A 23,448-nucleotide genomic window follows, 5' to 3' on the forward strand; every position below is an offset into this window, starting at 1 on the left:
TGCGCGCTCGCTACGCGCACCCTGAGCGCACCACAGGGAAAAACAGTGTAAAAAATTATAGTAAAAAAATAATTTAGAGTGCTTAGAGGTAGGGTAGCTCTGAAAAGATCTGTTGTGTTATGTGGGTGTTTTTGTACCTACAAGTAGGTACCAATACAGAGTCTTATATTCAAGAGGAAAACTCTATTCCCCTCATCTGTAAAATGCACACCATCTCTCCTATAGATGTCTTGCATGTTGTAACGCAAATTGTTGTGGTAAATGGAACCCATACCATAGTCTCTGAGGAAAGCAGAAACAGATTTATTTACATGTTTCCTTGCTTTTTCAATCTGTGGACAAAATTGGTTGGACCAGTTCCATTTTTGCCTTTGGCATATATTAGAAAATACCAAGGCAGTTTTTGGAAAAAGTGACATCAATTGCCCAAAGATGTCCTTTAAAAGCATTTCCAGACCTACCCCAGTCAAAGTGCCCAAGTCATTGCCACCACAGTGCACAATTATAAGGTCAGGGTGTGGTAAATGCATAAAGGATTTTACCAATGGTATCAATTGGTGACTTCTCAATCCTCTCTGGCCAATCCATACAATGTCCACATTTGGTAAATCAAGGTTGTAAATACCTCTGTTAGCTACGTATTTTTTACTCCAGTGGACATAGCTATGACCCACAAACCAGACTTTTTGCATGTTGAAGGTAGATGTGCTTCAAGTCAGATGAATTGTGGAAATGAAATGGCAGTTTGATTATGAAAAAAAGTGCTTGGGAATCAGTGCAGTTGAAAAACCAGAAATGATTGGTGCTTTCTTAAAAATCTCCACTGAAAATTAGGCTGCATGCTTTTTTTTGTAAGAAGTCATTTAAATGGTTGAGAAAAAGTCATTTAAGAAACATTGCATTTCATTAGCTAGTAGATTGAGAGGTCAAACAACATTGATGGATTTTTTTGCAACATAGTATGATGAACTTGTGAACTGTGTGCTGGTTTAAGAGGGAGTTACCATGGTTACTTGTTGAATGAGCACTGGTGGGATGGGTGAATGTTATGTGAGTTTCAAAGTCTTGAAATGTACAACCAATTAAAATGTGCAGTTTGGTTTTGAATTTGTGTGGGAACAATTTTAATCGGTTAGGTACAAGAATATGGGTCTGAAATGAGAAAGAATCTATGCCATTATTCTTTTCTTCCTCTCTCTTCCCATCCTTTGCTCTTTCACTGTTTTCCCTTCCCTTACTGTCCTTACTCCACTTCACTAATTCCTTCTCTTACTCCCTCTGTCCTCTTACTTCTACACTCCTCTTACCTCATTCTCTCTCTGTTAGCCTCATTCTCTCTGACCCCTTAGTCTGTCACTCCTCTTCTATCACACTCACTCCCTATAACACAGCCACACTCCCTCACTTATGTTTCTTTCCTCTCTCACTCAGGGCCTCATTTATGAGAAATGACGCATTGCTGCGTGAAAGCAGCGATGCATCACTTCTCAGTGCGCTCTCCTTGCGACATTCCGGATGCGTCACATTTAATGTATGACGCATTGTTGGAAGGAGTTACAGATACGTCAGTATTTCTGACGTATCTGTAAGCGCAAAAGTGATGCATTGCTGGAGTGTGTCACAAAAGTGACGCAACTCCAACAATGCATCCTTTCACATGGGGCCAGCCCCATGTGAAAGGGCCTGCGTCAGTCTTACGCCTGCTGTGAGGCAGGTGCAAGATTTTGACGCAATGGCGTCCTAAAAGTGACGCAGTGAAATCTCATAGATTTCACTGCGTCACTTCTACGACCCTTCCTTGCGTCAATACACCCTCTTTGCATACTTTACACCTACCGCAGGTATAATGTGGCGCAGGGGTTTACAAAGTGACGCATCTACGTAGATGCCTCACTTTGTAAATATGACTCAACAAGGTGCATTTTTTACACCACTGGTGTGTCACAAAAAGTGACGCACCGGCGGCGTAAAAGTGACGCATGGCCTCATAAATGAGGCTCTCAGTCTTCTGCTCTTACTTTTGCTTTCACTTTCTCTGTCTCTTCACTCCCTTACTCACCTTGTCTCACACTCACTTGTCTTTATCTAGTCTCTATCTCCACTCTCGCAAGGAGTTACAGAAACGTCAGTATTTCTGACGTATCTGTAAGCGCAAAAGTGATGCATTGCTGGAGTGTGTCACAAACGTGACGCAACTCCAGCAATGCATCCTTTCACATGGGGCCAGCCCCATGTGAAGGGGCCTGCGTCAGTCTTACGCCTGCTGTGAGGAAGGCGCAAGATTTTGACGCAATGGCGTCCTAAAAGTGACGCAGTGAAATCGCATAGATTTCACTGCGTCACTTCTACGAGCCTTCCTTGCGTCAATACACCCTCTTGGCATACTTTACACCTGGTGCAGGTATAATGTGGCACAAGGGTTTACAAAGTGACGCATCTACGTAGATGCCTCACTTTGTAAATATGACTCAACAAGGTGCATTTTTTACACCACTGGTGTGTCACAAAAAGTGACGCACCGGCAGCGTAAAAGTGACGCATGGCCTCATAAATGAGGCTCTCAGTCTTCTACTCTTACTTTTGCTTTCACTTTCTCTGTCTCTTCACTCCCTTACTCACCTTGTCTCACACTCACTTGTCTTTATCTAGTCTCTATCTCCACTCTCGCAAGGAGTTACAGAAACGTCATTATTTCTGACGTATCTGTAAGCGCAAAAGTGATGCATTGCTGGAGTGTGTCACAAACGTGACGCAACTCCAGCAATGCATCCTTTCACATGGGGCCAGCCCCATGTGAAAGGGCCTGCGTCAGTCTTACGCCTGCTGTGAGGCAGGCGCAAGATTTTGACGCAATGGCGTCCTAAAAGTGACGCAGTGAAATCTCATAGATTTCACTGCATCACTTCTACGAGCCTTCCTTGCGTCAATACACCCCCTTGGCATACTTTACACCTGGCGCAGGTATAATGTGGCGCAGGGGTTTACAAAGTGACGCATCTACCTAGATGCGTCACTTAGTAAATATGAGTCAACAAGATGCATTTTTTACAACCACTGGTGTGTCCCAAAAAATGACGCACCAGCGGCGTAAAAGTGACGCATGGCCTCATAAATGAGGTCCTCAGTCTTCTACTCTCACTTTTTCTTTCACTTTCTCTGTCTCTTCACTCCCTTACTCACCTTGTCTCACACTCACTTGTCTTTATCCAGTCTGGATCTCCACTCTTTCCTAAACATCACTGCTCTTTTCTTACCGTTCCACACCCCCGTTCCTTTACTACATTTTCTTCACTTATCCTCATTCCACATGTTCACTCTCCTTCTCCTCACTCACCTTCCCCACACTCACCTTCCTTCAGTCCCCCTACTTCACTTCCCTTCCCCTCTTGTCCCTTTCTTTGCTTTCTCACTCATCTTCCTCTCCTTTTTCACTGCACTCCACTTCAGTTACTCTTTTTCATTTTTTTAAGAATACAGCTCTTTTTTGAGAATTGGAGGTAGTTCTGAAAATAACTTTTTTTTTTCTTCTTTTTTCTTTTTCTTCAACTAAAACAAAAACAGGGAATGGCAAACTGCTCAACAGGAGCAAAAAAAAAATATCAAAATTAGGGCTGGGGACGGCAGCGGTGGTTCTCTAATGCTCGAGCAATGATCTTAATACTTTGTTCCCCGTAACAAAGTAGAGCATCACAATGTTTGCATTTGATGGATGCCTCGTTAAAAATAGCCTGAATATTTGGGATCAGCTGCTCTGGTCGCCCCCTCACCGATGCAGTTGCTCCTCCAGTTGAAGTAGAGGCACCATCTCTTGGAGCCTCTCGTGCCAGAGCCCTGACACTCTCCCGGGCATAGTTCTGGGGATGCCTTCTCTGGACATGATGAATCATAGTTGAATGGCCAAAACTGTACTTCTTTCGGGGGTCTTCACGGGAAAGTACAGTTTGGCATATTTTGCATTCAACTTTGGGAGCATTTACTTTTTTATGCCCCTGAGGTATAGAAAAAAAATTCCAGATGAAATGTTCTTTCACCTTCGGCTGAGGAGGCTCTTCATCGATGAAACCATCTGACTCCTCACTGCTGCTGGATGCTCTGGCAGCCATTCTCTCCACAAATTCTTAGCACAGAAAATAAGAGGTCTTGCTCTCACCAAAGTGAAAGAAGAAGTGAAGGTAAAGGGTGGGGTTTTCATTAGTTGTAAAAAAAAACCTGTTAACAACCAATGAAAAGAGTTATTTTAAGGTCACATGACTTGACACGCTTACGATGCGCGCATCGGAGCGCTTCCGGGGACGCTTACGCGGCGCGAACGTAGGCGCTTACGCAGCGTGCCTGAGTGACGTCTTGGTACCTTTACGGGAATGCAAAATCATTTTCATTTCGTAAATAAAAAATACTGCTTTTATAAGTATAGTACTGAATGTCTTGCATTATTATTTACTTTTTATACATTTTTTTTTTACGAACGCAGAAATAGCGCTCTCGCTGCGCTCTCGGGAGAGCTTACCGGTGCGCGCACCCTGAGTGCTCCAAGACAAAATGATACGGGTAAGCTTACCGGTGCGCGCACCCTGAGCGCACCAAGAGAAAATAATAAAAACAATATATATACATTGAACAAATTATAATATTTTAAAAATATATATATATAATTAATAGTTATAAAAAACAGCTAATGAAAAAAAAAATTGTAGGTTAAAAAGTCGATATACAAAGGAATTAGCTTTTAAAAAAACTATGAAATTCACTGAAAAAAAACATAGGTTTCACAGACGTTATAGTTAGGAATTAGCTTTTAAAAAACCTTTGAAATTCACTGAAAAAACCATAGGTTTCACACTCGTTATAGTTAGGAATTAGCATTTAAAAAACCTTTGAAATTCACTGAAAAAAACATAGGTTTCACACCAGTTATAGTTAGCTGAACATTTTACTCATACAAAACCATTGAAATTCTCACGTTATAGTTAGTTGGACTCACTATAACTCGCGCGCCCGCAATCCACTGCTGATGATGTCACATATTACATCATTCATGACATGGTCAGTGACATCACTGATGACATCACTGATGACATCTCAAATGACATCGCTGATGACATCACTGATGACATCTCAAATGACATCACTGATGACATCACTGATGACATCATCCAGTGAATGTGTGTTTCTGTAAAGTTGAAATATGTTTTACATATTGAAGAATGAGTGTATATATGAGTGTCTTGATGAAGGATTTAGTAGGTGCGTGACTGACTGTATGAGTGAGTTATTAAATGTGTCTTACTGAATGCATTGGTTAATGACTAAACTGTCTGAATGTGTGCATCAGTATGTCTGTTGTTGTGTAAGCTGCTGTATGTGTTGATCAGTAGCTATATGAGTGGCTATATGGGTTATTGATTGGTTGTCCAAGTATTTGTATGTGAGGGTGAGTGTGTGTGTGTGTGGGTGGGTGGCTGGGAGGTGTGTGACTCTGTGCATAGATGTGTGAGCAGTTGATTCACTTGGTATATGGGTTCAAAAGTGCATGTGGAAAGAGCTCTATGGGTGGTTGACTGTCTGCATGGGTGTGTTGGTGAGTGAATGGCTATCTCAGTCCTCCATGTCCAAGTAAGTACATATGTAAAACACAGTGCATGTGAGAGTTGGCATATATAAATGACTATACATGAGAGCCTGTGATTGCGTAAGTGACTCTATGGATCAATGTGTACTTGTATCAGTGATTGTAAAAGAGAGTAAGTATGTATTAGTATATGTTTGAATAAGTAAAGTTTAGTGTATAAAACTGTTTAGTTGAGGAAATGGGAGTGTGATTGATTCTTTGCATAACTGACTAGGTGTGTGAGTAACTCTGTGGATGAGTGTCAGCGTGTGAGTGTCTGTATAGGTGTATGAGTGGATATGATAGTGTTCTATTGATGAGTGACTGTATGTATGAGTGATTGTATGGGTGATTGAGTGGATGTGTGTGTAGACCTAGAAATCAGTGAGTGCGTATGTAGTTACTGGTATTGGTGTGTCAATAATTTCAGGAATGGTAGTTTGTATTTAACACTGGGTGTATCAAAGGTTAGGTTAGAGTGTGAGGAGGTGCATCGTATTATCACATGGATGATGTCATCAGTGATGTCATCAGTGAAGTCATTTGAGATGTCATCAGTAATGTCATCAGTGATGTCATTTGAGATGTCATCAGTGATGTCATCAGTGATGTCATCAGTGATGTCACTGACCATGTCATGAATGATGTAATATGTGACATCATCATCAGTGGATTGCGGGCGCGCGAGTTATAGTGAGTCCAACTAACTATAACGTGGGAATTTCAATGGTTTTGTATGAGTAAAATGTTCAGCTAACTATAACTGGTGTGAAACCTATGGTTTTTTCAGTGAATTTCAAAGGTTTTTTAAATGCTAATTCCTTACTATAACGAGTATGAAACCTATGGTTTTTTCAGTGAATATATATATATATATATATATATATTTTTTTTTTTTTTTTTTTTTTTTAAGGGTATTTTTGGGCTGAAGGGGTGGATGGGGCATAGGATTTTAAGGGTTCTTATAGGGTATGGGGTGAGTAGGGGTATATATATATATATATATATATATATATATATATATATGTATATATATATATATATATATATATAGAGAGAGAGAGAGAGAGAGCGAGAGAGAGAGCGAGAGAGAGATGTATATACACACAGCAGGAGAGAGGGTGAGCAAGCAACAAGCGGGACGTGCAGGCGCACATGGCCTTGGCTGTGGTGCACAGAGGACCTTCATCTCCGCTCAAAGGTAAAAAATATTACAGGGAACATTGATCCGGGTCCGTACAGATCGCTGTTTGTCATTTCCCTCCTGAGGCGGAAGCCGGGAGGTTGCTGTGTTTTGCTACTATTCCTTCGTGTGTCATCACCCTGTTGTGTCACGGACCTGAAACCTTGTTTTTACTCACTTTGCACTTTGTTGAATAGTCAGCAATTTTAATTCCTAATATCTTTTCCCCGCACTCTGGGCCAGCCTCAGCCGAGTTAGGCGCTGAGTCCTTCGGTCCCAGGCGGCCAAATTTCGTACCGGCCATCTTGGGTGGGAGGAAGCGCTTTTGCGCATTCTAGTTGACAGCATAAAAGGGGCATTCTGGGCTGGGCGCGAGACCTCGCTATTTGTCATTTCCCTCCTGAGGCGGAAGCCGGGAGGTTGCTGTTTTGTGCTACTATTCCTTCGTGTGTCATCTCCCTTTTGTGTCACGGCCCTGAAACCTTGTTTTTACTCACTTTGCACTTTGTTGAATAGTCAGCAATTTTAATTCCTAATATCTTTTCCCCGCACTCTGGGCCAGCCTCAGTCGAGTTAGGCGCTGAGTCCTTCGGTCCCGGGCGGCCAAATTTCGTAGCGGCCATCTTGGGTTGGAGGAAGCGCTTTCGCGCATTCTAGTTGACAGCATAAAAGGGGACGGGCATGCCTCCGCGCAGCGGAAGCGATCAGCGGACGCGCCGTACCTGCGCCGGAGGCGCGCCTGAGTCCAGCCCGTCTGCGCCCGTCAGCACCAAGGAAGCGCCAGGGGCCAGGGAGGCTGGTGCTCCTTAAACCCAGGATCCAGTAAGTCCCCTCTATTCCCTACGGGCCCTTCAAGCACTGAGGCCATCCTGGCAGCCTTGTCACCACAGGTCTATACCCGAGAGACTGCTGGGTACCTTTGAGTGCCGATGTATCGAGGGGGTTAATAACTCCACCTGCTCTGATTCCCTAGGTAATCCGGCCATGACTAAGGGAGAAAACTCTCCTTCACTTAGTAAGGAAACAGGGTTTCTTATTAATGCCCGGTCCCTAGTTAAGAATAACATTGCATTTAGTGATTTCATCTTGGATAGGAAACCCTCATGGGCCTTTGTCACTGAAACATGGGCCTCAGAATCCACCGGGCCCGAACTTGTCAACGCCATCCCCGAGGGATATGCTCTCGCAAGAATGGATAGAGTGGGTCGCAGAGGGGGGTATCGGCATACTACACAAAAGCTGCATAAAATGCCGGACGGAGCACCTCCCTTCCCCGCGGGATTCCTTCCATGCCATGCACTTCATCTTAAATCCCTCCCCCACGGTGTCCTTTGCAGGTATTCTGATTTATAGACCTCCTGGCCCTAGGTCTGCATTCAGCCATAACCTTCTGGAAGTTTTGGAACCATATATTGATAAGCCAAATTTGACCATCCTTGGTGATTTTAACTTCCATTTGGAAAACCCGAACTCGGTTGACACAGTATCTTTGTTAGACTCGCTGGCGTCTTGCGGCCTGTCGCAAAGAGTTGGAAGTTCCACACATTCTGCTGGTCACACCTTGGATGGGGTATTTACCAATGACCCCAGGTTGGTAATAGATTACCCTATCCCCCTATCCTGGTCAGACCATATGGCTGTTTCATTTGAGTTCACACCACAACCCCTTTTTGTGCCCACAGTGGTCACCAACAACTGGGTTCTAAAAAGAAACCACAGGGGCCTGAATAATGAGTCCCTTGGCCCTGTGTTTGTGTAACAGGGTGGAGGATTTCGCCACGAATATGGACTGGTGGAATCCTGACGTTAATCTCGCCCCTTCTCTGCCACAGACTGCATGGGGATCGGAGACGGACGAATGGTGGAACCAGCAGGAGGACTGTGCCTTTAACTACGGCGAGGAAGATCGAGAAGACACCCCCCCCCTGTGACGTGCTTGTGAGTGTCAGCGAATGCGGCAGGGGACAGGTGGTCACGCCTTCTCGTGACGTGCGGCAGGGAGGAGACAACAAATACCCAGAAGAAGAAGACCGGGTGTGCCCCGACACTGCGGAGACGGAGAAGAGTGGAGAGCGTAACCGAAACAGAGAGGACGAACATGGAGTATTGGCGGAGGAAGAAAAGGCGAAGAATCCAGGAGGCGCGGCGCCAGGAGGCCCGCGATACCACGCTGCGCCCAGCCACACTCCAGGAGGAGGAGGAGTGTGGCTCACACAGGTGCGTGACCGGGTAGCAGGCTGGTGGGGAAGGCGGGGAGCCACCATGTAAATAGTGTACAGTGTCCCAACCCAGACCAAACAAACCCCCCCTAGTAAAAACACCCTTGACCATCATCCCTCACAAAGTCCCCTCACTCATCCGGCTCTTTACATAGATTTAGCACTCTCACCGGTGTCCTCACTACCCCGGGTACCCCCCACGGGAACGCGTGTTGTAGAAACAGTAATCCTGAGAGCCTATCTCTTTTCTCTTCTATGTGGCGTTGGAACCCGGCACGAGACAGAGACTCGGAGGAGGAAGACGGAAGGTCAAGTCCCCGTAGAGCCCGAGACCTAGCTGCAACATTGGATCCAGCCACACTAGCCAGGGAGAGGAGGTCCCAGCGCAAGAAAAAGACTTTCATTAAAATAAAACCTCGTTTACCTCACCCGGTTGTCAGTGTCCCTCCTTCTGAACCGCCACAGTTTGCCAACCTTAACCCCCCCCCCCGACAATGGACACCGACAATGCTGCCCTTGATCTCGCCAACATTATCTCGAATGCTGTGAATTTGTTAGCCCCGGCTAAACCTCACTACTCCGCCAGGAAACGACCCACTGCCCTTTGGAATTTAGACTCCCTTAGACTGCTAAGGCAGGAGTGCAGGAAGCAAGAGAGACTTTGGAGGTCTCATTTTGATCTGAATGAAAGGACTAAACATAAAAGACTGCTTAAGGGATATAAAGCTGGGGTATTAGCAGAAAAGAAAGCATATTTCACCAAATTGACTGCCTCCCTTAGCTCCACCAGAGAACTATTTAAAATTGTAGATTCTCTGACCCTTTCTCAACCGCCCGACCCTATTGTGGCATCCCAAGAACTGTATGATCAGATTTCCAGCTTCTTTCATATCAAGATTATGGATATTCACACAGCCTGGAAGCCCTTAACCTAGATTTAGAGGTTGCGTCGCCCTCGGTCACACCTCCTTTGCAGAGCCCGGTTAATGGACCTAGCGGTGACTTCTCTAATTTCCCCCCTGTCACTCTGGAACATCTTAACCAACTCTTGGATAAGCTTAAATCCGGATCCCCTCTGGATCCGTGTCCTCTAAAGACTTTGAAGGAGTGTAGGGACATCCTGCTACCTCCGCTTCTGGAGGTGATGAACCTGGCGATCTCCGAAGGTGTCTTCCCTGCGTCATGGAAGATGGCGATTGTTAAGCCCCTTTTGAAGAAGGCCACTCTAGATCCTGCAATCTTAAAAGAATTTCGCCCCATTTCTCTGCTTCCTGCTCCTGCTAAGATGCTCGAGGCCCACCTCAACCACCACCTGAGCACCTTCCTGGACAACTCCAGCTTGCTTGATCCCTCCCAACATGGCTTCAGGAAGGCGCATAGTACTGAGTCCGCCCTCACAGTGGTGGTCAATAACATCCGCGCTAAGGTCGACAGTGGCCAGACTACCCTTCTGGTCCTGCTCGACCTTACAGCCGCATTTGACACCCTGTCCCCCACCATTCTGGCTACTCGCCTTAGTGAGATGGGAGTGGACGGGCCAGAGCTGAGCCTCCTGATGTCCTTTCTCAACCAGCGTAAGCAAAGGGTCAAGCTGGGTGACTTCCTCTCCCCGTTAAGCCTGTGCAGTGTGGGGTTCCTCAGGGCTCATCCCTGAGCCCCACACTTTTTAACATCTATGTGGCCCCACTTGCCAGGCTAGTAAGATCGTTTGGACTGGAAGTTTTGTCGTATGCCGACGACACCCAGATTATGGTATCCTTATCTCAATCAGTGAACATCACGGCCTTAAATTTCAGGAACTTCATGGAAGCAGTGGCGTGCTGGTTGATAAAGAACTTCCTGAAATTAAATGGAGAAAAGACCGAGGTTCTCATCTTCGGAGGTACACAAGAGGTCTGGTCGGTCGACTGGTTGCCTCCTGCTCTAGGAACTTGCCCCACGCCCTCTCATGTTGCCCGTAACCTAGGGGTCATTCTTGACACCACTCTCTCCTTTGACAAACAAGTCAACAGGACGGTCTCTACCTGTTGTGGTGTCCTAAGAATTCTGAGAAAAATTACGCATTACCTTTCCCCGGAAGCCCTGAAACACGTCACGGTGGCCCTTATCTCTTCGCGTTTCAACTACTGCAATGCACTATATTTAGGAATAAACAAAAGACTAGTTCAACGCCTACAAATAGTGCAGAACGCGGCAGCCAGGTTTGTTGCAGATGCCCCTAGACGTTCATCAGGTTCCTCAATTAGAAAACACCTGCATTGGCTGCCCATGCAGGCTAGGATAAACTTTAAGGTTCTATGCCTTACCCACTATGCCCTATATGGGTCAAGAGCAGAAGACATCAGGTCCCTTGTGTCCTTCTATGCTCCTAGCAGGGCATTGCACTCTGCCAACAAAAACCTTTTGCCTGTTCCTCGATCTGCTAAGGCCAGATGGGGAGGAAGGACCTTTTTCTCCCTTGCCCCGAGACTGTGGAACATGCTTCCCGCTGAGCTCAAGGGCCAAGCATCTCTCGCATTCTTCCGTAAAGCCTTGAAGACCTGGCTATACACAGAAGCCTACCTGTAGTCGACACATGTTCTACATCTCAGTCAGCTAGACAAAATTACAAACTTTTAGTAGAAAATTGTTTTCTTTCTCTTACATTGATGCGCCTTGATGCCCTCGGGTTAAGTTCGCGCCTTATAAATTCTAGTTCATTCATTAATTCATTCATTAGCTTGGTCGCTGCCTAGAGTGGCACATTGGGCAAAAAACAATGTGTTAGAATGATACCCCAAGCAATTGTCAATGGTCAGACTATTTGCATTTGTTGCATCATCTTTTGAGCGTTTGACAGCCATTAGTATGCATGAAAATCTGAGAATGGTACAGCTTTCTAAGCCTTCTATTGCCAATATTTCTGAATTCCAAGAAGCACATTTACTCTGTGTGTGTGTGTGTATGTATGTATACATATATGCATATCATTTTTGAGTTGCTGATCTAAAAAATAAGAAGTTAAAACCTCCTAGTTAAACGAGGATGAGAAAAACCAACAGAGACATACCAGACCCGACTCAGGGCCCCCAGACCCAACTTTTGAGCCAAGAATGCTATATTGGGGGGGTGTCAAATCACAAATGTCTCCCCCTAAGCCCCTGGTGCCACGATCATGTGTACAATGTATGCGATATTACAAAAGGGAGCATTAGTGTGTAGTGGGCACACGTACACACACACAAACACACACACTCACTGAAGATTGTGGTTTGCTGCGTCAATTATGTCTCTCACTTACTTGAACAATTTGGGCTGCAGCAAGTGCTGCAAACTGTCGCTCAGCACAGAGTCCTTCAGCAGTGTCTTTTCTCTGGTTTTCCCTGTGAAACATGGATGTATATGAAATAAAATTACCAAAAATTATCAAAATTATACGTTAAAAAATGAATGTCAGAAAGTGTGGTGGGAGGCTACAGAAATGGGTGAGTATATTACTTATACATAAATAATTCATGTGTTGAGGAAGGATGAGGTACTCAGAGGCTTACATTTTGCTACGTTAACTTCTTGAAAGGACTTGATGCATTGGGCAGCCTTCTCTCTGGTATCTTGGTTCGCAGGAGGACCCTGTTGAGATGAGACTCTGTAAGCATTTGACATAGCTCTGCTTGAAAATACGATTCCACTATCCATCTGGTCCATGCCACATGCCATGAAACCAATTTACCACCCACCCCATATGCCCAACACACCCCACAGGCATGAACAGTGCAGTCTACTTGCCCACCCACAAAGGTAAACAACGTTTACCACAAACCTTTTTCCCCGCAGGGAATCACAACGCAGTTGTTATAACGACCGCGTTGTGATTCCGCATACCATTACTCCGCAAGTCGGAACGATGACTTGCGGGGGAGCTGGGGGGGGGGAGATGTTGGATTTAAAATCCAACACCTTCCCTACTGTCCGCACAGACTGGAGTTGGAATAGTAAATTATACTATTCCAACATCCAGCGCCCCACCTCCGCAAGTCGTTGTTCCGACTTGCAGAGTAATGGTATGCCGAATCACAACGCGGTCGTTGTAACGACCGTGTTGTGATTCCTTGCGGGGAAAAAGACGGCGGTATAACGACGTACATTCACCCACAAACTGTCAACATCAAACCTTAGCACTCCTCCAGCGCTTTTCATCCTATGGACCACCCACACACCATGAAGCACCCTGTTCATCAGTAAAAGAGGTGCAAGAAATCTAGTTTGGTGTTATTTCTATTCCATTACTTCTGCTTACCAGTACCTCGATCCCAATAACTTAACTATACCAATCTTACGAATGTCATTCCATTCCATTGTATTTTAAGGTAAGAAAATACTTACTTAAATGTTCATTTAATAGTAAAGAGAAATTAAACTAAATGAAATTAAATAATGCAAAATGTTGATTTTAAAACAGTATAATTAAACACTTGGGATTGTTTGGCGTGTTAGCTTACTTTTTTTAATTAAACAATTTTAATTAAATCTCAACAATATAACGTTTTTATATATTTCACTTAATTATTATAATTATTTAAGATTTGTTTAAGTGAAGTAGGACAAGAGTTCCCCATTTTTAATTTAATTAAATTACCATATATATAATTATAGTCATTTTTCAGGTTTAGCATTACCCAAATGTTCTTTTAATTTAATTAAGCTTATCAACATTAATCTAATGAAATATTTAACATTTAGGGTTGGTGCTAGGGTTAGGTTTAGGGTTAAGATAACCATTAGGGTCAAAGTTAAATTCTGGTTTAGACACATGTAGAGGAGATAAGGTTGAAGAAATGGGTAGTTTAAAGTAAGGTTAGGGACAGCAGGTCGAAATCATGGTTATGTTTTAAATCATCAACAGCTGGTCAAGATTTTTATATGAAATTAGACCAGCTACAGGAATTCCTCTTATGGATTAATCTCTGTGATGACAACTTAAGATTTGTGGCAAATATAAATAGGGAAATGGCACAGTTTATGGATATTTGGGTAGATAGTCAGGGAAGTATCAGGGTGGACCTCTATACCAAACTAACATGACAAAGTACTCCTCTACATTCCACGAATCCAACCAAATAGTCAAAAAGAAAGTATTCCCTACAATCAGTTCTTAAGTTTAAAGAGAAACCATATGCGAATATGAGATTTTGTGAATAATGCAGATAACTGAGCATAATTCGGAAATACACACCAAAAAAGATTAAAACACCCCTGGTTTAACAATGAATTCAGTACATATAGGAAGAAAGGCATTCTAGATGGATTATTGTGGAAAACGATGTACCCATGGTTGAGGAAAGTAACCTTGAGAAATTGTGCAAAGCAGAGAAGTGAACTGGATATTTACTCTTAACATGGTTTCAGTAAGTCTGAATGAAAGGATTTCATGGAAAAATGCCAAAGAGATCATGAGGGGTATTACATGCTAAGGATTGAAAGAAAAAAAAAATTGTTTAGATACAGACACACTCCCCAGTCCCCTACAGAAGTTTGTCATTATTGTCTGTAAGCGGTATCCCCTATCTATATGTGAACTTCTGTTCCAGTCGGGACAAAGGGATGGAACCATTATTTCCCAATAAGTAAAGGATTAAAATTCTATGAAGAGTATATGCCCTCCAATTAGATACATGACAATTCCGTTTTTAAGCGGTAAATGACTGTGTTAAGTATAACTCTGCATGTTTCAAGAGGGCTGTCATTTCTGATATATTACAGTTATCTCACTGCAAAGAGCACAGAAGAGAGAGTCAACACAAGCATGATGATGCATGCTATAACTATCGATCGGAAATAGATATGTCCAGCATTTCGTTTTTGGACTTGGGCTATACGAGGATTAAAAAGTAAGTACGTGTGGCATGACTATTGAAGTCAGTAAAGGGCTATCTGCACAGTAATGTAGTAAAGGAGTTAAGTACTAGTATTCAGCAAAATCTCAGGAAGCCCGTGAGAGCAACTTTATGGTGTGGCTTTAAGATATGCGCCAAACCTTGTTTTACTAATTTAACCTCTACCGAAGGTTTACAAATTAAGTGCCTATGTTGATGTATATTCTGGCAACTCTAAATTTTACGTTTATATTTGTTAGTCAAATTATTTCTATACGCGGTCTTTCTATATTGCAAATGTTCTTATTTGGATGATGTTTTATTAATTCGAGATTGTTTGAGGGAGAATCCAGTCAAAAACAAAATTGGAGCTAACCCTGCCTTAACTTTCTTTGAGCCTACAGGTAAAACCTATATATAGATTTGAAATGCCTGGAAAATCTGAGCCAGCTCATGTAAAATTGAGGAAATATACAACAATCTGTACATGAGTTAGTTTGATTCACCAAAAACTGCAGAACCACACATTAAGGTAGGGCATTTATATCTATATTCAGGTTTACAACTGAAGGCTAGCAGGCTAGGAGTAGCCATTACCTAATTAATTCTTCATTTGCTATGCAGGGTGGCATGACTGAACAGTACTTACTCAGCAGCAAAGCTCATGGTAAGATACAACTTAAACGAATCAGTTATTGCTATGTAGTACGTATATGTTTTTGGACATTTTATAATATCATACGGATGTTCTGTTTTGATTTAGAGGTTTCCTGTACCCAAGATGCATATCTGCCCTGTCCATAAACATTTGTTCCTGAAGAAAGTACTTTTCATCAATATATTAGCATGGAGACATGCGTTGACCTGAAAGTTTGGGACCACACTTTGTTAGCAGATCCTACAGAGGACTGCATTGGACTATAGATATATTTAAAGACCTGAACAGAACTATCTCTTTACTTGCTTTTAGTAATATGGTGTGTTGACTATGAAAGTGGAGTGCATGTGTATTGTTTTAGAGGGGGTTAGGATATACAAAAATGAATAACTGGCATGTGAATATGATTTATTAAAAAAACAGATGATATATATTCTCAATATGTATGTTTTTGCAGATTGGTTATATAAAAAATGTATGTCAGAACTTAAACTATGAAGTCTGTCCATAATGGACTACTTCAATGGAGTAGAGTGCAATTGTACTGTTTGTTGTGCTTGGATTCCCCTTCCGTCAACCTCATTAATTAATGGCTCTTTAACTTGGGGTACCCTTAACATCATTTTCAAAATCATGGTATGTCAAAATGATGAGGTGGTAGTAACTTTTCTTTTAATTTAAGGGTTAGGTATACTGAAGTGAATGGGTTGACTTAAATGGCATTTCAAAGTTAAGGGCAATGGTCGAAGTGAGGATATTTAGACATATATACGGTGGCTGCCGGGTAGGATGTTAGGGCAGGAAGGATGCTCAGATCACCACAGGAGTGGGTACATGTCTAATAGATTTGAAAACCTACATTAATTAGGAGTAACTGACTTTTTGGAGTTCTGTTCCTCTCCTTTCCTTAAGACAGCAGAACAAGTGAATGACGTGATACGTTGCTTAAAAGTTTGTTTTTTTACTCTAATTCTCATAAATACTGACACTAGAACTTGCTGAACAATATAATAAATTAATGAGTCCTGGGTTGAAAAACAAAATGAATCAGAATCAGACAGAAGCGTTTAAATGGAATAAAGCGAATTGATGTTAGCAATTCCTGACAGAAGAAAAGAAGGTAAAGGCTTATCGGGGTACGCTGATATGGTATACTCACACATCCCGTCGCGCTGTCCTTAAAATACGGCTTCATAAAACGGCCAATGAAGACATGACCTTTCAAATGGTCGTCAAGTTTGGTCTTTCGAATTCTTGGACCAGAAAGCTGCCATAAAATGTCCTCCTACAATACAAATGTAATTATTTTGTTTTTACTATGTCAAACAATCATGTATTCAAATACTATATGACAGGTTTTCCTTTTCAGTCAGAAATGCAGAAATGAAATATTAGTCCAACTGGACTGGTCAGGAGTTTGGACCACTTGTTTGTTTCCTCAAGCTGAAATGACAACCATCATTTGCCAACACTCCTACAATGAATACAGTTGAAACTTTTTTTAAGCACCACGTTGCTGATTCATGCACGTAAATGTTAGTTTCTGCTATATAATCAGTAGTGTAGCAAGGGGGGGCACGAGTTTTGGTGGTGGTGATGGCTCCCCCCCACTCTTACCTGCACCCGTCAGACGCATGGACCGTCGCCACCAACACAACCCCTCCTCCGAACCCCGCTCTCACCTGTGGCATTCGAAGGGCAGCAAACGCTCTGACCGCCATACCGCTAGTCTAGACTAATTTAGCTAATACATTATTTTCAATGAGTATATCAAAAATATATATTTCCTAATGATGTATTGCTTCAAAATGATAAATCAATTCAGTATTACACTTACCAAAACCTTTTTACATTTTTGCCTCTTTATCCAGTTTTAGCTTAATCATTTAACAAGTGCACATTGTAGGAAAGTGCCTTTTTGACATGGTCATCCCCACTTTGTGTCTGGTAATTGATGCAATTGTGGCTGAAGTGCACTGGATTCCTGCTATCCAGGTCCTAAGTGCCAGATCTTTTCCCCTAAAACTATACAATTGTTCCCCCAATTGACAAGTCCTTTAGCACCCCTGTAAGTCCCTAGCAAATGTTACCACTGGTACCTAGGGCATGTGTCCTAAAGAAGGTCTCTAAGGGTTGCAGCATGGATTGTGCCACCCTAAGGGACCCCCTCATCACACTCATGCAAACTGCCATTGCAGGTTACGTGACATGGTGCAGACAAAAGTGCACCTCTTTGTACCATGCCTGCAGGCACTGTATGCAATATATGTAGGTCAGCCCTACAGCAGGCTTTACAGCCCTAAGGCAGAGTGCATTATATTACGTGTGGACATATCTACATGAGCATATACGCCCCTGTGATGTCTACATGAGCATATACGACCTTGTGATGTCGAAGTCGATTCATAGACATTGCAAGTGAATAGGGAAGCCATCATAAAGATATGTACTGGAAACTGGTGAAAACGAGTTCCCCAGTGACATGATGATTTCACTGAAACCATGGATGTTTGGTATCAAACATCTCATATTAATAAACCCATACTGATTCCAGTGATGGCTTTATTAATACATGCACCCAGAGGGTGCCTTAGAGGTACCCCTTGAAAACCTACTGGTCCACTAGTGTGTTGGCTGACTGGTCCAGTCCAGCCTATTACCACAGGCACGTTTCTGACACCCTAGGAGGTGAGAGCCCTGCTCTCGTAGATCAGGAACAATGCCTGCTCTTGCAGGAGGTGTTGACACTTCCTCCAAACAGGATGACCAGCAATCAAGGTATCAAGGCTGGAGGCCTCAGAGCCATGCGGCCTTTGATATGCTACCCCGGCAACCCCCAGGCCTAGGAAATGCCACCCCCTGCCCTGAGGTCCATTTGGCACAAGGACAGGAGCTAAATGTGTATTGCAAAGTAGGCGTGGAGCACACCCAGGACAGTCACAACCCTAAGGTGAGCTGCCTGACATGCCCCCTTCGAGAAAAATTCTGCCATGTTGGTGATGGAAGAATTTAGGAAACTGGGACAGGGTCATAACCACTTCCCACAGGAAGTGGTCATAAGGGGGTGTATTGACCCCAAGGGTAGGTAGCCCATTGCCTACTTCTCTCCACTCCCCTAACGCCCCTAAATTTAGCATTTACGGGGCTCCATGAATCCAGAACTTCATATTCCACTGACTGAAAAGAAGAGGAGGTCATTGAAGAGCCAAACCCTCAAGAACTGAAGACTGCTGTGGATTTTTGGCGTCAAACCCTGCCTGCTGAACAGAGACTCAACAATTGCAAAGACCCGACTTGTCCTGCATCTGTACGTCCTCCACAAGCCCCGGAGGGCTGCCAGCACTTCGCCCAGCAGCCAGCACCTGCCTTGGAGTAAAGGAGCCAGCAGGCACTGACCGCAACGTCTGGTTTAAAGGCATTGTTGTCCACCGAACAGTAGCCGCCCAATAGAAGTACAGCGCATCCAAGGTCAGGTCTATCTTCCTGCCAAGCCTGAAGATGACAGGACTTTTACGAGCCCTCCTACACCAATACTCAGGGTACTGGACCCTTGCCGCGACCAACGCTTGTTGAAAGTCCAATCTGGAATCCAACCACATCACCGACAACCAGCCACTGAGAGACATCAATACCACAGAGGCCAGAACCGAGAGCAGCCCAGCTGTCCTTTTGTTGGCCCCCTTGCTGGTCCTGACCGTCACCAGTGAGCGCCTTGACACATGAAAGCTAGCGGACCTCAAACATTCTGCACCGAGTCGCCAGACCTAAAGAAACCGACTTCCCCTCATGCTTCCAGTACCCTCACGGCTCGAGTCCCCCATTGGGAGTTCTCAGACTTGTCCCCTTTTGCAGCCTATTTCCAGGTGGCCCCACCTTCATTCTACCGTGTAGCGTGCACGGCTAACAACCCTCCGAGCACTTCTGCACCCGGACTCACCAGGACAGATACAGCCGATCTACTGGTGGAACTTTGGTCCTTGTCCCCCTACCACCTCACAACTGAAATGAGTCCCATGGAAACACCTTGCAAGTATGTGTACACAGTAAATGTTCTATCGCCCATAGGAAAGCATTAAGCGTAAAATCGCATGGTTGGTTAACTGTGCTAAGACTGTAAAAAGTCTATCACAAATAAGTACTTACCTGATAACTAAGTTCTTGAGTTCAACATATATATAAAAATACATGTTATTTTTCTACATTAGTGTGGATCTCCATTTTGAGTGTGTGTCTCATTTATTAACTCTGTGTGTGCAACAAATGTCTAACACTCCTCTCTGATAAGCCTGAGACTGCTCATCATCAGTTCCCTGGATAGAGCACTTTGGGTTTGCTAGAACAAGCCCCTGTCCACTCATAAGGGATACCTAGAAACTGCACCTTCAAGGATGAGTACATGAACCATGCCAACATCCTAAAAGAGAGACTACTAGCACGCGGCTACCCAGCAAAACTCCTCAAGCAAGCCATCAAGCGAGCATGGTGGACCCCACGTGAAGAGCTTCTTAAAAAGAAAGAAAAGAAACAACAACAACACACAGTTTGTGTGTCTACTTTCTGTCCATCTTCCAATTTTTTCAAAACTACCATTAATCAAAACTGGCATTTATTAAAAGATCTAGATGCCCATTTTTCTGAAGTACCACTTTTTGCCTTTAAGAAGGACAAAAGTATAGCCAATCAAATCGTTCGAGCAGCAGTACCAAAAACAAAAGCTCTCACATTGCGTGACTATGTCAACCTCCCTCCAATAACTGGCCACCGGAAATGTGGCACATGCATCTGCTGTGCCTCCACAATTGAGGGCCAACTGTTCCAACATGCGGGCATATCATGGAAACATGATCAATTTACAAACTGCAAGACACGAAATATTGTCTATGGTACACTTTGCCCATGTGATAAACTCTATATAGGCAAGACAACACAGGAAGCCCGACAAAGGATGTCGCAGCACAAATCCAGGATTAAGAACAAAGTACTTACAGCTCCCCTTGTTCAACACTGGATCGATCAGTCTCACGAGGAAAGTGATCTAAGGTGGACGATAATATCGAAGATTGACCATGACCCGAGAGGTGGAGATGTGGAGGCCAAATTGCGACAACGAGAAGCTATGCTCATTCTCAAATTTAACACCACCATTCGAGGTTTGAATGAAATGTCTGAATTATACAATCTATGAAAAATACCACCATAATCATGCTCACTTTTTCCACCATGAACCACATGCATCCTTTAGACTAACTGTTCAAAAGCAATTGGACTATAAGCCCCAATTAGCGTGTGTCAATGTCATTGCAACTACCAGTGTCTGAATAACAACATGAACGACTAAAGTGTTTTATTAATTACATCACAAGCTCTAACTAACATCGACTTTGGCCATAGGATCCATGCACGTAAGAAAAAGGAAAACGACTTCATGTAAATAAACGCCTACAAACATACAAAAAACTACGACTCCCAGCAACGCCCCGAGGCCGTCCCGGAAGTAAAACACAATAAAACCGAACGAACCCGGAACAACAGTACGCCGCTCTCATTCACGGAGGCGCCGCATATTGGAGGACAACTAATTCCACAAAAGGTATCATTTTACGCGTATTTCTATCTTGAACCTGTGGTCTTTGTACAACTGCAACATGCTAACGGTTCTACTACGGAGCCAGACCTCATGAGCACATATTGAACAGCAATTGCAATCACGCAAGTGCTCCTACGAACATGCCGATAACGCATGGTTGAATTGAGAGTGTCAAGACACGTTTAATCTGAAAATTAATTGAGGCAAATGACACTTATTGAAAAAAAGAGAAGACCCCCCCAAATAAGCAATCCAGGTAGGACCGGAGTGTGTGTTGAACTGAATACTAGGTGAGAGTTGCTTGATGAGACGTCTGACAGTACGCCATTTCATTTATGTTTTGCAGATTTTTGTTTGTGGTCCTGAAGAGAATCCTTGCACTTGAAAAAGGATTAACGCGTCGACCCTGCTTAATCTTTAGAGCTCACAGACCAATCAATCATAAACTGATATTTCAAATGTTAAACTTGTGATGGTCTAGTTTATTAAGTTAAATTGAACTGTTCTTCCTCCATTCAGTGGACTAGGTTCCACCTGTTGATACAAATAAAACTGGGGTAGATCCTAGTGTATATTTTAAAAAAACAAAAACTTAAGCACACAAATCTTTCCCTTTCTTTGCACCATCCTTTGTTGTCTATTGTATATACTTTATGTGAGGGATTTGTCTTGAGTGTTAACTGTATGTCCCGCATTGGTTCCCCCACTTGGTTTCTTTGTAAACAACACAACATTTCAGCAACAATTCCCCCCAAAATCAAGTCCTTGCTATCCCTCCTTTATGTTACAAAAATAAAAAGTGTTGAAATTTATGTTACACAAAATTGAGTGTGTGATATTTCAATCAATAATCCACCTAATTTAATCCAAAAGAGTGAAAATAAATTCATTTGAATTTAAAAAGTTGACTGAAAGAGTGGTCAATGATAATGAGTAATCTTGAGCTCATTGTCTATTGTAATTGAGGAATCAGCGCACAGTACTGGCGATCAGATTGTTTATTAGAATCTTTGCACAGCATACCTCATTTTGGTATACTTTATACAGAGCCAGCTTTCTTCACACACACGGAGTGGCATAGACTTCACATACATGATCTGATAATGGGCCGTGTATGCAATTATTTACTCATTGTTGAAAAGTGAGTTCCAAGCCATGACTCCTACTTTGCTCATTGTGCTATCAGACACCCTTCTGGATCCAGTTCACTTTCCACTGCAAGCTCACACCGTGTGAAGTTTCAGCAGTTTTTTAGGGCTTGGATGAACCAACTAAGTTCCGGAGGGCCACATTCATGACATATTTTCTAAACTTTGTTTTATTGCCATCATGAAGTTCACATTATTATTAAGAACTAGCAAGGAGCAATGTATAACCATATTGTCCTTCCTCCTCATGATACTACTCACACAAAGGTCTACAGCCAGAGAACACTCAAACATGTAGTCCTCAATTGGAGTCTGTGCTTCAAATGTCATGTGGGATCACAGCCAACCCTAACTCCCACCTTGCCACAAACTCCTCCAGTGGTGACTGTATTCCCTCAAAAGTCTCACATTTCATGGACAGCTGGGAGGCATTGGCACCTATATTCTCCAGGATGTTTTTTCCAGACTGTGCATCATGTGTAGCAACTAGTTGTCCCAGTCAGTCTTTTTCGCCACAATCCATTTGTAACTAATTTGATCGCGTATGTTCCCAAGTGACTGCCTTGATCTTCTTATTCACTGTTTGTTTAAACAAGTTCTACTCCCACTTTAACATCATCATGGCCTGGCTTGTTGGTTTCTGTCACCCTCTGAGTTAGCAAATCCAGTGGTTCAGATCTATGCAACAAAGTGCCTGATCCAGTCTTTCACTCCAGGTTAGACCAATAGGCTCCGTCAACTCCATTCAGTGCAGTGGGTGTCTTTATCTCCAGGGTAGAGGTGTCCTGCACTCTTCTGGTCATTGCCTCTTGGCTCTCTCCTTAGAGCGCGGATTGCCTTGGGCAATCCAGGGAAAACAAAGCATGCAAACTGCAATGGCGACAAACGAGCAGTCAGTAGCTATGTAATCTCTGTCTCTTTTTCATAGCCTCAGAGAAACTATGTTTATAAGGGTGCTTCCACAGTGTCAGCAAAACTTGCAGTTTTATTAGAATATGAAGCAGCCATTTTGGTCTGCACTGCCCACTGTGCTGTTTGACGCAACCCTCTTGCTCAGAAGGTTGTCTTCTCGAGCACGTTTTTATCTCAATGGCAGATCCTGATGAGGACTTCCTTCATGTTCAGCATCTGGCCATGCCAATTTCCCATATCAAATTTATAAGGGAACTAGGTAGAATTCATTTACTAGTACT

The 23,448-nt window shown here is 43.3% G+C and overlaps 1 protein-coding gene across 1 annotated transcript in view; it reads right to left on the minus strand.

The window, feature by feature from the left end:
* The window catches only part of SNAPC4 (small nuclear RNA activating complex polypeptide 4), a 234,552-nt gene that overhangs the window by 153,283 nt on the left and 57,821 nt on the right, over nt 1-23,448 (minus strand). Inside the window, exons 5-7 of the mRNA XM_078641909.1 lie at nt 16,680-16,805; nt 12,541-12,619; nt 12,291-12,372 (exon numbers count right to left, since the gene is read on the minus strand). Coding sequence (XP_078498035.1) covers nt 12,291-12,372; nt 12,541-12,619; nt 16,680-16,805 — 287 coding nt within the window. The remainder of the gene's footprint in view (nt 1-12,290; nt 12,373-12,540; nt 12,620-16,679; nt 16,806-23,448) is intronic.

The sequence above is a fragment of the Lissotriton helveticus genome, chromosome 5_1 (assembly GCF_964261635.1).
Source record: "Lissotriton helveticus chromosome 5_1, aLisHel1.1, whole genome shotgun sequence".
NCBI lineage: Eukaryota > Metazoa > Chordata > Amphibia > Caudata > Salamandridae > Lissotriton > Lissotriton helveticus.